At 40.8% G+C, this 18,649-nt stretch overlaps 1 protein-coding gene across 1 annotated transcript in view; it reads left to right on the top strand.

Moving 5' to 3' along the window:
- Positions 1-18,649, top strand: part of rin2a (Ras and Rab interactor 2a) — a 68,877-nt gene that overhangs the window by 8,233 nt on the left and 41,995 nt on the right. The window contains exon 2 of the mRNA XM_071380527.1: positions 8,497-8,593. Within this exon, the coding sequence (XP_071236628.1) occupies positions 8,534-8,593 (60 nt within the window). The 5' untranslated portion in view covers positions 8,497-8,533. The remainder of the gene's footprint in view (positions 1-8,496; positions 8,594-18,649) is intronic.

Genomic DNA, 18,649 nt, shown 5'->3' with positions numbered 1-18,649 from the left:
AGAACCCGGGGGGGGGGGCTCTACCGATAGCTAAAAATCCTAAGCTTTTGCGTCTACTCTTTCAGTTTCTGAAGGAAAAGACTACTCTGTTGAATTTCAGTGATGAATGGAGAATGGTGCTCGTCTAGTTAGGTCAATGCTGAATCAATGTCTGCAAGATCACATAATGATAGTATTCTACATAACAGAACCAAATTAAATAGCATAGTATAACGCTACTGTAATTTTTCTCATGTGTCCAAAACTCAACAGCTCGAATCACTAGACAAAGTGTCTTTTGATTGAAAGAAAACAGTTATGCTACAGTCTGCTCTAAAAGTGTGTGTGATTCCTGTGAATCTCTTTGGCTGTGACCTCCCATGCAAGTAGGTACACACCCAACCCAAGTGATAAGAGGCTGAATGCGACTTTGAGGGAGACGCATTTGGCTAAAAGCTTTGACAACCCAACACACAATAATTATCAAACAGTTCCACATAGTTGCTTTATTTCTGTTTTTATTTATATAGTACATCATATAGATTTAATGCTGAAGCACAGTGGTATTCAACCAGAGGGGTCTGCAAATATATACAGTACCAGTCAAAGGTTTGAACACACTTACTCATTCAAGGGTTTTTCTATATTTTTACTGTTTTCTACATTCTACATAACCAACATTTGCCTTGATGACAGCTTTGCACACTCTTGGCATTCTCTCAACCAGCTTCACCTGGAATGCTTTTACAACAGTCTTCTTGGTAAGCAACTCCAGTGTAGATTTGGCCTTGTGTTTTAGGTTACTGTCCTGCTGAAATGTAAATGTATCTCCCAGTGTCTGGTGGAAAGCAGACTGAACCAGGTTTCCCTATAGGATTTTTCCTGTGCTTAGCTCCATTTGGTTAATTTGTTTTATCCTGAAAAACTCCCCAGTCCTTAAGGATTACAAGCATACTCATAACATGGGTGGTAGGTAGCCTAGGCATTGGGCCAGTAACCGAAAGGTCGCTGGTTCGAATCCCCCGAGCCGTCTAGGTTAATAATCTGTCTGTATAAGAGCGTCTGCTAAATTACTAAAATAAATAAAAAATTATGCAGCCACCACTATGCTTGAAAATATGGAGAGTGGTACTCAGTAATGTGTTGTATTGGATATGCCCCAAACATAACACTTCGTATTCAGAATAAAAAGTTAATTGCTTTGTTGCATTTTTTTGCTGTTTTACTTTAGTACTTTATTACAAACGGGATACATGTTTTGGAATATTTATTTTTATTCTGTAAAGGTTTCCTTTTCACTCTGTCAATTGGATTAGACTTGTGGAGTAACTACAATGCTGTTGATCCATCCTTCCATTAGCCTCATGGTGAAATTCCTGAATGGTTTCCTTCCTCTCTGGCAACTGTATTGATACACCATCCAAAGTGTAATCGGTCCATTTAATTCATTTGTAAAAAATTTGACAAAAGTTATTCCACTTTGATATTATCGGGTATTGTGTATAGGCTATAGTGACCAAAAAAATCTAAATTCAATCCATTTTAAATTCAGGCTGTAATGCAACAAAATGTAGAAAAGTCAAGGGGTGAGAATTATTTCTGCAGGTACTGTACATCTCAATGATGAAGAAAAGACACAGCACCAACACACACTATCACATTATCAACCATATCGCTAACATGTTGTTCATTATTCAATTTTCTTATTCTTCCTAAATATTTTACATGAAATATTTAACTTGTTCAGTCACAATTACTTCAAAAATACAAATAAGCTCATAACATCAACAAGGTATAATCAAAAGACAATATTTTCAAATGTTTAACATGTATGCAATGTCCATTATAGATTTACACAAGATATATTTAATGTTGTAGAATTGAGACAGAACTCAACCAAAGCAGTGAAAACAAAAATACACCTCAGTGATAAAGGAAAGGCACAGCACCAACTGTGTGCATTTGCTTTTGTGCTGTGAGTCTTTTCTTTATCATTGAGATGTCTGTTTTGGTTGAGTTCTGTCTCAAGGTTAGGTTATGACTAGTCTTTGTAATCCCTGACCTTGGAGCAACAGCACAAGGTCTGGAGAGGGTGTTGGATTCTCTTGGGAGGCTTCAAACGACTTGATACCAATTTTGTGTCTGGTGGTAGGCTAATGTTTACGGCAGGGCATGGACTGATTTCCTGCGCGAGTGTCATTTCCGCCTCCGGTCCAGCCGATGCATTGGATACATTATGGTAGGCAACCTATCTGGCCAGTCTGTGACTGGTAGATAAATTAAGGGTATGATGGCCTCCCCTTTAATTGTGGTCCTTACTTTTCCCATCAAGGTAGGCATACACTTAAATAAAATGTAAGGATGAACTTCTTGATTTAAAAAGCCCTTGTCTTGCCATTTCTGTAGAAGGCATTCTTTAAAAAAAATGCATATTTATACTGAAATGCCAAGGATATAAACGCTTAGCGAAAATAATAATAATAAACAAAACCATAAACAGATAAATGGGATACATGTAATATTACAACAACATTGAATCCAGTCACAGCCAGGGGGAAAGGTGGAGGAATCACATGATAGGACATCAGAGTGGATGGAGAATACATGGATCCCTGAGTATGGTGGTTTGATCACAGAGGAAGCAGCCAGGTGGGTGGACTGGTGGTTGGATCCCTGACTGGGTGGCCCCACAACCGGGGGATAGTGAGACAGGAAGGGTGTTATGGAAGCAAGGATACAGAAAAAGAGTCAGTAGAAAGGCCTCTTTAGTGTTCAAAGTTTTCATAACTGGCCTTAATTGCCTACAGTCTGTAAGTTGTTAGTATCTTAACGACCGTTCCACAGGTGCATGTTCATTAATTGTTTATGGTTCATTGAACAAGCATGGGGAAACGGTTTTTAAATCCTTTACACTGAAGATCTGTGAAGTTATTTGGATTTTTACGAATGATCTTTGAAACACAGGGTCCAGAAAAAGGGACGTTTCTTTTTTTGCTGAGTTTAGTTGCGGAGAATCCCTGTAATCCTAGATTCAGATCATTCAGACAAGACAAAAACATCACCCAGATAGGCCAGTCATGTGAAACTCCATCATGCAAGCAGTCAGACAAGTGAAAATGATGGTCAGTAAATTTAACTTTTAGCTCGTCTCTCAATTTAAAAAATGTGTCAATACTTTGCCCCTTGATAACCAGCACACTTATGTATGTTGTAAAAGCGTTACATGGTCGCTGCCCATATCATTGCATAATTCAGAAAATACACGAGAGTTCAGGAGACCTTGCTTTAACAAAGTTAACTATTTTCACTGTAGTGTCCAAAACTTCCCTTGGCAGCAAGAGCCTCTCGGTGGATGCTGCAGTGTACCCAAGTGGCGTCGGGAGCAACTGTGTGCACGCGCGTTACCAATCCACTATGTCTCCCTGTCATGGCTTTTGCGTCATCAGTTCAGATACCAATACATCTTGACCACAAGTCCATTTTGATGTCACAAAGCTGTCCAGTACTTTAAAAATATCCTCTCCTGTTGTCCTGGTTTCCAGTGGTTTGCAGAAGAGGATGTCTTCCTTAATTGACCCCCCATAAACGTAACGGACATATACCAGGAGCTGTGTCAGGCCCGCCACGTATGTTGACTCATCCATCTGTACCGTATAGAATTCACTGGCTTGTATGCGAAGCAGTAATTGTTTCACAATATCTCCTGCCATGTCACTGATGCGTCGTGAAACAGTGTTGTTTGATGAAGGCATTGTCTCTCTAGTTTTTTGGGGGGCCTTTTCCCCCAGCATTGTCCCAGCCATATCTGCGGCAGCAGAAAGAATCAAGTCCTCCACAATAGTCTGGGGTTTGCCTGTCCTAGGTACTCGGTAGCTCACCATATAAGTAGCTTCTAGCTCCTTCTTATTAATGGTATCTGTTGCTTTTATAAATGTCTTACTACTCGAAAGTCGTCTTAATTCTCACTCAGAAAACTCCCGTGGCTTATTTTTCCAAATTGGCATGTTTTGTTTATAAATGTCTGTGCAAGAGTGAAGGTTTCATCAAGTTGTGAGATAGTACTAATGCACATATAACACACTGTGGCTGAGGAAAGGCACTACTCCCAATATAAGTGAACCCCAAATCAATGTAGTTCTCATCATATTTGCGCCTCTTTGATGTTCAACGTCCCTGTCTGTTGTTTGGTGCTTTCCCGGGTAAGGGGGCAGTAGCTCTTCGGCTGCATCAGATTCACAACTGTCAGTGTCCATGCTAGCTGAGCTAACAACAAATGTAGAATTACTGATGCTAGCTTTGGATGTGCTCGTGGAAGCAGAACAACTTGTTGTCGACAGGTGAAGGTGGAGTAGTGCTGGTAGTAGCAGTACTACCAGTAGAGCTGGTATGTGTCTCTATGGACGCGGGCCTTACTAAATGGACTGTTTGAAAATGTGAATTAAAAAAAAAAAGATTTTATTACAATCTTTTTGGTATTTAAAGAAACAACAACATGTGAATCACATTTTTATTTGGCGTACCCCAGTTTGGGAATACCTGATATAGACAATTGGGCTGATGAATGGTGGTACAATGTTAAACAATAGAATTGTGATATGCTTCATACACCCTTGATGAGACAAGTGAAAGGACATAGTTTGCTCTAGTAATAGTATGCAGGTTGCTCTGTAGATTATTGGCATCAGCTACAGTGAAAACATGAAGAAATAGAAGGGTACAAACAGTTTTGAACAAGATTTGGAGAGCCACAGCCCTGTGTGCCTCCAAGTACATGCATCCACAACAGAAGCAGAAGATTGTTATTGAAAGTGTCATGATTATAGTGGGAGGGCCATAGAGCAGTACCATTTCCATAGCACTGAAGCTCATAGCTCATGCTCTCACAATTCCAGGCTCACAGAGCAGCCCTGCAGTGGCTCTGTTAAAATGAATGCATCCTGTGGTTTGAGCAGGACAAGATGATTACTGCCAACACAGACACTCAGCACCCAGATTAGCCCCAAGGCAAGCTACACGTGCCTGGGAGTTTTGCTCCGGTAGTGGATTCTGTGGAAAAAAACACATATTTCTACTGCCATGAGATCCATAGTCATCAGCTAAAAAACACAGTAACCATAACAAAAGAATGTGCCGTGCACCATTCCCCTAAAATCACAGTACGTCTGAGCAGAAGATGGTAGATCACAGGGAACGCTATAACAAAGCTTTGCAAAAGACCACAGATCAATGAATTCTTAAACAATGTGCAGGACTGCTGCCATCCTTTAAGTCTCACCAATCTAATGAGTAGGTAGCTGGTAACCGAGAGAGGAGAAAAATAATCAGGAAGTACAACGTTTCCCTGAAGCGATGTTCCAGAAAACACAGGCGGACAGATCAAGCTTGTCTTGACGAGTTGTCATGTTGAGATAGTGTGAGATGTTGAGAGGGCACACAATATTACGGTTGAGCTTTGTTGAAGTCCTAGTATAACTTGAAGTAAGGAATTTAAGAAGTGTGCTAAGACTGGCAGTTAATTACTTAGCTAATAGTTTTTCCCCTCTCTCCGATAGAGAATAGCAGGTTCCTTGTGTTCAAATCTTCATGAATATTATTTAGAAGTAGAACTAGTCCTTGGATCTTGGAGGGATAGTTCAGATTGTCTGCTCCTCTAACTACAGTCCACAGTCTCAGATGTGTCATGTCTTATACTGTGTGCTGGCCAGTGGTGGGAGTTTACTCGTTCACAATTGGTTAACCACAATACTTATCAAAGCTTGTCCGCTCAGAGGAAATGCATGTTTATGTCGAGGCTGCCCTCACATAGAGAAGGGACATAAAGATACTGCAATTCTCCAGCCCTACCTTAACATTAGCATATGAATGGCTTGTTTTGTCTTTTCAGATGGCATATTCCACCCATTTACTACTACTACTACTACTACTACTACTAAATGAGTACCTTTTGCGTCCCTTTGATATTTTAGGTAGAAATTGTGCACAAATATTGCATTTTAAAAGCCTGTTATATTAAGTGAAGTGCTCTTTTAATAAAGGCAACATTCAAATTCAATAAATCAAATTTATAATATGAATAAAGACTTGGTAAAGTGCCAAAATTCAGCATTCCTTCATTTTAACATTTCTCCCAACTTTTCACCATCATTGTAAAGCCCTAGTTAATTTGTTGCTATGAAAAGTAATTCCTGATGATTGATTTATTTAATGTGATTTAGTGATGTCATTTTAAGGTAAAAAATATATATACAACCTGCCCCTCATTTTAAGGTCAACCCTGTTATGTGAACTGAACTCTTTTTAATATGGTAAAACTATTCCTTAAAAAAAAAAGTCTAAATAAACATTGAACATCTAATAAAAGAGCTGATTCTACTCTTTGGCCATTTTCTGGTGTTTTGTTGTGGAAAACTGAGCAGGTCGAGCATAAGTCAACCCTGTTACCCTTAGATAGATAGGCTAGAAATATTTAACAATACATTTAAAAAAAAAAAAAAAGAAGCTTGCGTTCAATTATCCCTCCCTGTTGCACACAACATGCTTCCTTCCATTCCCCCTGTGACAAGGGGATTTATGTTGGATTTATGGCACTTTATGACAGAATGTAAAATTTTTGTGAAAAGTTTTTTTCCCAGCAAGTTACACTACTCAAACTTGTAGCAGGCCTAGAAATACACCTGGGAAGAGTTTGGTTGAATATACTTTATCCCTGAATCAAACATCCGCTTTCTGCCAAGGGTGAAAGGCACCTAATTGGTGGAACGACCCAGCATTTTTTGCCTTTCGAGCAAAGGGTTTGTTTTGATGGATATAGTGCTCAGTACTTGCACTCAAATCATAAAAAGGAAAAAACAAGAAGCCTGAGATGCAAAAACAATAGAGCTGCAAGTGTAACCTTCTGGTTCTTACTCCTAACCAAGGCAACCAGTCAGCAGGCACGAACATGATGGTACTGGAGCTCATGTAATTATTTTATTCTGCGATGATTGAGCACAACAGATACAGGGCTCGATATTATTGCATGTCCACTTGTCCGGGACAAGTAAAAAATGGAAGGTAAAATAATCACACATGACCATATCAAACACTTATACTCCAATCAGAATTGGATTATGTCCTATGGATGTGATGTATTGCTGTTCTCCCAATTTCTGCAGGGCGCATCGAGGAAGACTGTAGGCTATTACATCGACAGGCAGGAGCAGTCTTTCAATCATCGCCAGTTGCGAGCTTTTGAGATCACGTTATATATTATTGCACACAGTGAGTGCATGCAAGTTACTGTAACGACCCTGGGTTTATAAGCACGGAAATCAACTCTGCCGCACGAGCATGCTTTTGCGGCACAGCCGATAGCGCGCCGGACTTCGGGCTAGAAGGTCGAGGGTTCGAGACCTGCTCCCTGCTGTTTCATTACATTATTATATGACTTGATAAGCACATTTTTACTCCTGAACTTATTTAGGCTTGCCTTAACAAAGGGGTTGAATACTTATTGACTCAAGACATTTAAGTGTAAAATAATTCCACTTTCACATTATGGGGTATTGTGTGTAGACACGTTTAAAAAAAAATCCTATTTAAATTCAGGCTGTAACATGTCAAAATTTGGAAAAAGTCTAGAGGTGTGAATACTATCTGAAGGTACTGTATGTGATCGTATCCCAATGTAATCCAGGTTTGAAATAATTCTGTTTTTGTCAAATACTATATCTGGAAAAATCGTCTCATAACTGAATGTAATTGGGGACGCCTGAACTAGACAGTACTGGGCTGTACTGGAGGGCGGGCACTAGCCTAACTGGATTTAAAATGTCACGACAGGCCTGATGGAAACAGAAAATTTACGGTAAACATTCCAAATGTCGACAAAACAAAATACGCTAGGGTGCGATCTTTTTGTGTCGTTAAAATAAATCATGTGAAAAATAGAAATATTGATATAATAACCATCATATCGAAGTAAACTTGGAGTCTTGCGGTTCTCCCACTACGACTCGGGAAAGCGTGCAGTTTATTAGGCTACAGATGAAATATGTTATGATGAACTTCATTGGGTGGTGAAAGTGCACGGTAATGAGCTTGATGCTGCTGTCCAATAAATACAGAGGGTCTTATTCTGGTGACATGATGATCGATGCTTGACTGTCGTTTGACAATGAAAAATAATCTCAGTCTTTTGTCCTTACTCATCATGTAGGGTATAACTGCACTGCATCTGTGAGCTGTTGGCTAGATAGGGCACACTCGCTATTTAACGCAACATTTTTACAGACAAAACCACCAGTATAGTTGAAATTGCGATGGAAACCTATTTTTAAACTTGTATTTTTAAACTTGTATTTTTTAAGTTATCTTTACATGCACTACGTCATCACGTGCATCCTTTCATCCGCAACACGTCAGTTTGATGTAAACACCCCGCTGGTGGGAAAATTCAGATTTTAAATGATTTGAATGAAAATCTGTTGTCAATTGTATGGAAACAAACGCAGCTAATGACATTTTTCTCCCCCACAGAAACAAACACAGGCACGACGAAGGACAGGAGGATAGCATGTCAACAAGTACACTCATCCCACCCAGCTTGAGGGAGAAGAAAGGGAGCTTCTTCAAGGTATGGAGGGAGAGAAGATAAACAAAGGAGAAGATTAGGAGGGGGGTAGATAGGAGGCACCTTCCTGAAACTCCTTGTGGTTTGTTTTGTTCTGTCCTTAACGACCTGTTCTAGTTGTGTTTGGTCAAGTTACTCTACGACCTGTTCTAGTTGTGTTTTGTCAAGTTACTCAGTTGATACTTATTTGAGAGGAAGTTTGGGTTAGTTATGTTAACATTAGTCAGTCCCCATGTTCTTTCTTTTTCTCCTCTCAATGTCCATGCATCAGATTTATAAATACCCTCCATATGAAATGTGATGTCATAGGCTGAAGTGATTTAGTTGTAGTTTAGCAGGCCTTACCATAGAGTCACAAACTCACAGCTCAGAGACTAATCTCTCTGTAGTAATGACATCTACCACATTTAAGCTGTGAACTCAGTGAGAAGCTCCTCTTTCAATAAATCTGGTGGTTATGTGCTGGGAACTTGCTGGGACTTTAGCTAGTGAGTCTCTTTAGCCTAAAAATGCTTCAGGAGGTCAAAGGCCTACTCAAGGACCCATATCCCCAGCCAGGCATATATTATGGCTGCGTTAACTGTGTAAACCCTGCTATCTCACTTGGGGGAGAAAGAGTAATTATAGACCTACACACTGCACCACCACACCACACCCCTTATTGCTGTGAAAAGGGGTAGAAGATCTACTGATTCCAATAAACACTCTATAGATCTTCACTCTGAATGTGAGAGTAATAGGTTACTCTCTTTTGAACTGTCTTTCCATAGAACACACCCACTCTATTTTTATACCAGTTCATTTCTTTGAAGCCATTCATTTCGTATAGTAAATCAAAGGCTTTCATGGGGTTGTGGCAATAGGAAATACAGTCAATCGGAAATACAGTAAGGCTGCTGTAACAGCCTATCGTACATGTGATGCTTTAGCAGGGGAGGAGGGAAGAAGGGAAAGGGGATGAGAGGTAAATGACAAAGAATGAAAGAGGAGATAATTAGAATTGCCCGAGCCAGACTTAACTAAGTGCTACCCTTCCACATATTAGCCTACTTAAGGCATCTGCATGCTAGGTTTGGTTTGCTCCTAGCAGATCTCGGCTAGGCGAAGTGAACATCTGTGCCTCGAATACTCCCTTAAAAGACCTTTGCTTGAAAAATGAGAAAAAAGCGGCAAAAGTACTTGTCCCTTGAGACACGGTGGTCAGTATACATTTCCTAAAAATAATCGGAATTAATCTAAAATAACAAAATAAATGAAATACATTTTTCCAAGGATGTGTTTGGTGCAGTATTTATCAAGAGAAAAAATGTACATGAAAACAAGTCGTCTCTCGTTGAATAACGACAAACACTTAATGGAAGAATCCCTACTGTTGACAAATCAGATGAAGGGGCGTAGACTTCAGCTACAGGACTTCGGCTAGCCTCAGGAAAAAATACAGTCTGCATGAACAGCCGTAAAAACCGCTTGCCGAAGACCAAAATGTTGTCATAATATATGCAAGAACTTTTTCAGACAAGAAGCATGGGGACACCTTTAATCATTGCTTTGAACTGCTGAATGCTCGGTACTTGTGGCTGTTACGAAACCAATAACTAGCCTGATAAAATTGTTGCACTCGCTAGGGGTCTTAGAACTAGTTAGCTGGTCTGTAACCTGATGTAAGATGGGTATCTATGTGAGAAATCAGCAGAATGCACCTAGGTGTTGAATGTAGATGTGCACCAGGGAGAGCGCAACCTTACCTTGGTCCAGTGCCAGCTACACTATACATGCAAAAGTATGCGGACACCCCTTCAAATTAGTGATTTCGGCTATTCCAGCCACACACGTTGCTGACAGGTGTATAAAATTGAGCACACAGCCTTGCAATCTCCATAGACAAACATTGGCAGTAGAATGGCCTTACTGAAGAGATCAGTGACTTTCAACGTGGCACCGTCATGGGATGCCACCTTTCTAACAAATCAGTTTGTCAGATTTTTGCCCTGCTAGAGCTGCCCAGCTCAACTGTAAGTGCTGATATTGTGACGTGGAAACGTCTAGGAGCAACAATGGCTCAACCGCAAAGTGGTAGGCCACATCGCAAAGTGGTAGGCCACACAAGCTCACAGAACGGGACCGCTGAGTGCTTAAAAATCGTATGTCCTCGATTTGAACACTCACTGCCGAGCAGGAGCTACCTCTGGAAGCAACGTCTGCACAAGAACTGTTCGTCGGGAGCTTCATGAAATGGGTTTCCATGTCCGAGCAGGAGCCTAAGATCACCATGTGCAATGCCAAGTGCCGGCTGGAGTGGTGTAAAGCTCGCCAACATTGTACTCTGGAGCAGTGGAAACGCGTTCTCTGGAGTGATGAATCACGCTTCACCATCGGTCAGTCCGACGGACAAATCTGGGTTTGGCGGATGCCAGGAGAACGCTACCTGCCTGAATACATGGTGCCAACTGTAAAGTTTGGTGGAGGAGGAATAATGGTCTGGGCCTGGTTCATAGTTCCAGTTGTATTTTAATTTGAGTTCACCTTTATTTAACCAGGTAGGCCAGTTCAGAACAAGTTTTCATTTACAACTGTGACCTGGCCAAGATTAAGCAAAGCAGTGCGACAATAACAACAGAGTTACACATTGGATAAACAACGTACAGTCAATAACACGATAGAGAAATATATATACAGTGTGTGTGCAAATGTAGTTAGATTAGGGAGGTAAGGTAATAAATAGGCCATAGTGGCGAAATAATAACAATTTAACATTAACACTTGAGTGATAGATGTGCAGATGATGATGTGCAAGTAGAGATACTGGGGTGCAAAAGGGCAAAAAAAAAGAACAATATGGGGATGAGGTAGTTGGGTGGGCTATTTACAGATGGGCTGTGTACTGGTGCAGTGATATAAGTCTCCAGCTTCAGTGACTTTTGCAGTTCGTTCCAGTCATTGGCAGCAGAGAACTGGAAGGAAAGGTGGCCAAAAGAGGTGTTGGCTTTGGGGATGACCAGTGAAATATACCTGCTGGAGCGTGTGCTACGGCTGGGTGGTGCTATGGGAACCAGTGAGCTGAGATAAAGCGTGGCTTTACCTAGCAAAGACTTATAGATGACCTGGAGCCAGTGGGTTTGGCAATGGATATGTAGCGAGGGCCAGCCAACGAAAGCATACAGGTCGCAGTGGTGGGTAGTATATGAAGATTTAGTGACAAAACGGATGGCACTGTGATAGACTACATCCAATTTGCTGAGTAGATTGTTGGAGGCTTATTTTTTTAAATGACTTCGCCGAAGTCAAGGATCGGTAGGATAGTCCGTTTTATGAGGGTATGTTTGGCACCATGAGTGAAGGAGGCTTTGTTGCGAAATTGTAATTTTGGATTGGAGATGCTTAATGTGAGTTTGGAAGGAGAGTTTACAGTCTAACCAGATACCTAAGAATATGTGGACAACTACAAATACCAAGTCAGAACCATCCAGAATAGTGATGCTAGTCGGGTGGGCGGGTGCGGGCAGCGATCGGTTGAAGAGCATGCATTTAGTTTTACTAGCATTTAAGAGCAGTTGGAGGCCACGGAGGATATGTTGTATGGCATTGAAGCTCGTTTGGAGGTTAGATAAGTGTCCAAGGAAGGGCCAGAAGTATACAGAATGGTGTTGTCTGCGTAGAGGTGGATCAGAGAATCACCAGCAGCAAGAACAACATCATTGATATATACAGAGAAAAGAGAATTTAACCCTGTGGCACCCCCATAGAGACTGCCAGAGGTCCGGACAATAGGCCCTCCGATTTGACACACTGAACTCTGTCTGAGAAGTAGTTGGTGAACCAGGCGAGGCAGTCATTTGAGAAACCAAGGCTATTGAGTCTGCCGATAAGAATGCGGTGAAAGCCTTGGCCAGGTTGATGAAGACGGCTGCACAGTACTGTCTTTTATCGATGGCGGTTATGATATTGTTTAGGACGTTGAGCGTGGCTCAACGTTGATCTGTTTGTTAACCTGGGCTGTATCACAACCGGCCGAGATCGGGAGTCCCATAGGGCAGCGCAAAATTGGTCCAGCGGGTTAGGGGGAGGGTTTGGCCGGGGGGGGGGGGGGTTTACTTGGCTCATAGTGCTCTAGCTACTCCTGTGGCGGGCTGGGCATTTGCAGGCTGACCTCGGTCGACAGGTGAACGGTGTTTCCTCCGGCACATTGGTGTGGCTGGCTTCCGGGTTAAGCGAACGGGTGCTAAGAAGCGTGGTTTGGCGGGTCATGTTTTGGAGAACACATGACTCGACCTTCGCCTCCCGAGCGCGCTGGGGAGTTGCAGGGATGAAACAAGATCGTAATTGGGGAGAAAAAGGGGGTAAATACAAACTTTTTTTTTTCTTAAATAAAAGAAACCAACACTCGATCCCTCTGTCAAACTATAGACCGGAATCCATTCTTTCTTTTCTTTCCAAAACACTTGAGTGTGCCGTCTCTGACCAACTATCTAGTTCTCTCTCAGAATGATCTTCATGACCCTAATCAGTCAAGCTTCAAGACGAGTCAGTCTGTTTAGACTGCTCTACTCTGTCACGGAGGATCTCCGCTCTGCCAAAACTGACTCTCTCCTCTGTTCTCATCTTCATAGATTTATCCCTCTCCTCTTTTCTCTATACACCAAGTCACTCGGCTCTGTCATGTTCTCTCCTGGTCTCTCCTATCATTGCTATGCAGATGACACTCAACTACTTTTTTCCTTCGCCCCTTCTGACACCCAGGGGGCGACACGCATCTCAGCTTGGATGTCGACCCACCACCTCAATCTTAACCTCGACAAGACGGAGATGCTCTTCTTCCCGGGGAAGGCCTGCCTGCTCCATGACCTCTCCATCACAGTGGACAACTCCACTGTGTCCCCCTCCCAGAGAGCAAAGACTACTGCATCTCTCTGTTGGCTGGGGTCACCACTTGTGCCATAAAATCCTGCAACGAACGTTGCAGCCCATCTAGTATGCAATCTTTACCAGTTTTCCCATGTCAACCCACTACTCCATACACTCCACTGGCTTCAGTCTAAACCCACTACAAGATCATGGTGCTCACCTACGGAGCAGCAATGTGAACTGCCCCTCCCTACATTTAGGCAATGCTCAAACCCTACATCCCAACCTGAGCACTCCATTCTGCCACCTCTGGAACTGTTGGCCATCCCACCCTTATGGGAAGTCAGATCTTGCTCAGCCCAGTCAAAGCTCTTCTCTGTCCAGGCACCTCAGTTTTGGAACCAGCTTCCCCTTGATGCTACGATAGAAGAGTCCCGGCCCATGTTCCGAAAACATCTGAAAACCTACCTCTTCAAAGAGTATCCTAAATAAGACATATGTTTCACCCCCCCCACCCCCCAAAAATGTATTTAAAAAATAAGAATAAAAAACCTTGCACTTGTCTTTTCGTACTGTCACTGACTTTGCTGTACTTACTACAACAGTGAATATAAGTGCTTGTTTCACCTATCTTAAGATGAATGCACTAACTGTAAGTCGCTCTGGATAAGCGTGTCCTGTTAAATGATTAAAATGTAATAGAGAGGAGGATGAGGAAAGTGGAAAAAAGGGAAGTGTCATTAGGTCCACTCCAGACTGAAATTCCAAGAATCTGTCTGACTTCAACCTGAGTCTTATCAGTCCAGTCAAATCAGTTCCTGTTCATGTGGCTTACCAGACCAAGAGAAAGATGAAAGGCTATACTGTATACTTTGGACAGTGAAGCTAAAATTTTTATTTTGGCTCTGTACTCCAGCATTTTGGTTATAAGATCAAATGATTACTATAAGGTGATAGGACAGAATGTCACTTTTTATTTGAGGGTATTTTCATACAGATCTGTTTGAAGAAATCATACGTTTTTGGACAAATTCACTTAGTGTATTCAATTAGTCTAAAGTTTAGTATTTGTTTCATATCCCTTGCACGTAATGACTGCATCAAGGTTGTGAGTCATTGGGTGCATTTAAAAAATATATTTATTTACCTTTATTTAACTAGGCAAGTTGGTTAAGAACAAAATCTTATTGTCAATGACGGCCTAGGAACAGTGGATTAACTGCCTTGTTCAGGGGCAGAAGACAGTCGATTTTGCAACCTTTCGGTTACTAGTCCAATGCTCTAACCACCAGGCTACCTGCCGTGCAGTTTGTCTTGCCCAATAGTAACTGAATGATGTCAGGTGTAATTTTGTATTACATTTTTTGTAAGTGAGAATAGAAGATGTTTGAACTAGGGCTGTCAAACAATTAAAATAATGAATCGTGATTAATCAAATGATTTTGAATTTGCTCAAATTTGATCCTAAAGAAAGATTTGTCCATTTAAAAAGCAGTGCATCGCAGGGACGGAAACAAAATTAATCTGCATCATAAAAAAAATGCTCCCAATATTTAAGTAGGCCTACTCCACAGGAGGTTGGTGGCACCTTCATATTTTTTTATATATATTTTTTTGCCTTTAGGCAAGTCAGTAAAGAACAGATTCTTATTTTCAATGAAGGCCTAGGAACATTGGGGAGAACGGGCTCATGGTAGTGGCTGGAATGGTATCAAATACATAAAGCACATGGCAACCATGTGTTTGACGTCATTCCATTTGCTCCGTTCCAGCCATTATTATGAGCACTTCTCCCCTCAGCAGCGACCTGTGACCTACTCCCTGTTATCAATGTTCTTGAAGGTTAACACTTGCACACACACACACACACACACGGCCGTAGCTACATATGAGGACCCCGAGGTCGGAACTTTGTATTTTTTTATTTAGGAACTCCGTTGGCAGCTCAACTTGTTGATCATTAGAATAGTAGAATACACAAGGTGCAATTTCGAAACTTGGTTGTGCATCAGCAGTTTTCCGCTTGTTATTTGTCACTCACTGACAGTCACTCAATTAGACAGTCACTCAATTAGACAATGTCAGCTAAACATTTTTGATTGGTAAATTAGTCTAGTTAGTCTAGCCAGCTATTTAAACTTGTAGTAAACATGGGCGAATTACCGACAGGGCATGTTCCCGGGGGCCCTAACTAACCCTGCGAGCCCGGTCGGTAATTCATGAGCGTTTACTCGGATGTCATATTAACATGGCATAAGTCATGGCATTTTGTGTAGAATTGCAGGAAATTAGCTTTTAAAACTGCAAAAATGTCTCCCCGCTCCAGACAAAATGTGTAGAATTGCAGGAAATTAGCAGTAAATCTGAAAAATAAATATTTCAAGCAAATGTATTTGTTTACCATTTGTTAGTAATGTACCTTTTCTGCTAACTTTTCTGTACGTGTTAAATTATAGTTTTTAATCCGGTGATGAGTTAATGGGAATTCATGTAGCCGCTAATAGGCTATCTGTTTGTAGATTGGTTGCTGTAGCTTCTTCATTCACGCCAGCCAATGTGGCTGGGCGGTTATCTACCCTCATAGATAATGGCTGGGGTAATTTTTTTTTGTTTTTGAGATCTCCAAACAGCATTTTAGAGTTTTTAAATTGTGTAGAAATGCTGTAAATGAGCGTCAACTTTCCTAGAATGTTATGGATGGGGGGGAACCATTGTGGAAAATTAGAGCTATATTAAGAGGCATTCAGTCATGGCATAGTAAACAATCTTTTGGTTAGCTAGATAGCTACTTCTGTACAAATTGTTTTTGCTGTTCTCTAATGAAACGCTTGGGAATGTGTTTATGGTTGAACTCTTAAGTTCTCCTTTAAAAATTGTTGCTCAAAACTGCACTGATTTTTAAGACGGAAGGTGCTACATAACAGCAGCAGCTGTCATCGAGTGCAGTAACGTGCGGGTTAAGGTCAGTGCGGTGAAGAAATAGAGATGCGATTAATGGAGTCAAAAATATTTACAGCATTAAAAATGTAACACAATGCGTTTTAGTTTGTTAATTTTGACAGCCCTAGTTTGAATTCACTTGGATGCTGGTATGATTATGAAAAATCATGAATAATGACAACGTGATACCCCAAAAATGCTAACCTTCCCTGGTAATGGTTAGAGGTTAGCATCTGTTGTTGTAGCCTATGTAACTTTATTAATTGTCTTAATTATTGCAGCATCAGGATGAATTTAGAAGTGTTCAGAAACATTGTCTCTGCTTTGTTAGAAAGAAAATTCCTCCAGACACCATTCACAAGACATGTCCCATAAACATCCCAAAACAAACAGCAAATGCACCCAACAGATTGACGTTTGTTGTCATTGGGTACAAGCAATATGGGACCAAATACTAACCTTACGCCGCAACTTTTTCAAATCATAGGTCTCACACCTCATGTAGCACGCCTCATGATAAGGTTTGTATCACAACTAAAGTGGCCAAATAACTTCTTAAAATGAAACACATTAATCCACTTTACATCGGATGTAGAGCCTAACTGGCATACATATGCAGCGTGTGAGTTTCAATTTTGGGGAAGATAATTTACCATAAAAATACTCCTTTATAATAAAAAGCATTACGTGCATAATCGCATTTGTGGTCACTTTGGAGCGTGGTGGTTTCCTGCTAATGAAACATTCGCGATTATAGCCTACTTCCGTGTGCGCATTGCTGTGCTTATAATGTGAAGAAATAGCGTAATAGTTTATCAACATTTTAACCTTTCACGAGCCTCTACCCCGGGTCCGGGATCACCCCCCACCCCCCCCACACACTGATTAGCATAGCTAGCATAGCTTCACAAGTAGATAGTAGCATCTAAATATCATTAAATCACAAGTCCAAGACACCAGATGAAAGATACAGATCTTGTGAATAAAGCCACCATTTCAGATTTTTTCAAATGTTTTACAGGGAAGACACAATATGTAAATCTATTAGCTAAACACGTTAGCAAAATACACAATTTCTTTGTCCACCATTTTTTCTCTCCACCAGTAGCTATCACCAATTCGGCTAAACTAAGATATTGATAGCCAATAACCAATAAAAAACCTCATCAGATGACAGTCTGATAACATATTTATGGTATAGGATAGGTTTTGTTAGAAAAAAGTGCATATTTCAGGTAGAAATCACAGTTTACAATTGCACCGACCATCACAACTCGACTAGAATTACTATAGAGAGCAACGTGTATGACCAATTTACTCATCATAAAACATTTCATAAGAATAGACAAAGCATAGCAATGGAAAGACCCAGATCTTGTGATTCCAGACAATATTTCAGATTTTCTAAGCGTTTTACAGCGAAAACACAATAAATCGATAAGTTAGCGTACCACATGTGAAAACGTTACCAGAGCATCGATTCAAGCCAAAGAGAGCTATAACGTAATCATCGCCAAAATATATTAATTTTTTCACTAACCTTCTCAGAATTCTTCCGATGACACTCCTGTAACATCATTTTACAACATACATATACAGTTTGTTCGAAAATGTGCATATTTAGCCATACAAAACCGTGGTTACACAATGAAAATAGTAGGAAATCAAGCCTCAAAATGTCGGACGTCATCTTTCAGAGTGATCTAGTTTAATCGAAAGCTAATCATATACTTGACTAAAAAATACAGGGTTGACAGGAATCGAAAGACAAATTAGTTCTTAATGCAATCGCTGATTTACATTTCTAAAATTATCCTTACTTTCTTATACAGCGTTCGCCAAGAGAAGCTATAACAAACAAAATGGCGTAATATGCGTTTAAAATATTTCGACAGAACAACGATTTATCATATTAAATATTTCTTACTATGAGGTGATTTTCCATCAGATTCTTGGGCAATGTATCCTTTCTTGGGTCTAATCTTCTTTTGATCGATAGATGTCCTCTGTCCTTCGAAATGTCCACTAACGATCGAACGGGACCCCGAAACGTGCCCAAAGTTTCAGAGTGCACGACAAAGAAATTCCTCAAAATCGCACTAAACGGATATAAATTGCTATAAAACGGTTCAAATTAACTACATTATGATGTTTTTAACAACTATAACGACTAAAAACATGACCGGAGAAATATCACTGGCTAAACAACCATTTGGAAGGAGGCAGGTCTGATGTCCATCTTGCGCAAGACGCATGCAGGAAGAGAACGGTACTTCC

Source organism: Salvelinus alpinus, chromosome 32 (genome assembly GCF_045679555.1).
Source record: "Salvelinus alpinus chromosome 32, SLU_Salpinus.1, whole genome shotgun sequence".
In the NCBI taxonomy this organism is placed as follows: domain Eukaryota; kingdom Metazoa; phylum Chordata; class Actinopteri; order Salmoniformes; family Salmonidae; genus Salvelinus; species Salvelinus alpinus.
Note: the sequence above shows the minus strand (reverse complement) of the source record. Positions and strands in the feature narration are given on the sequence as shown.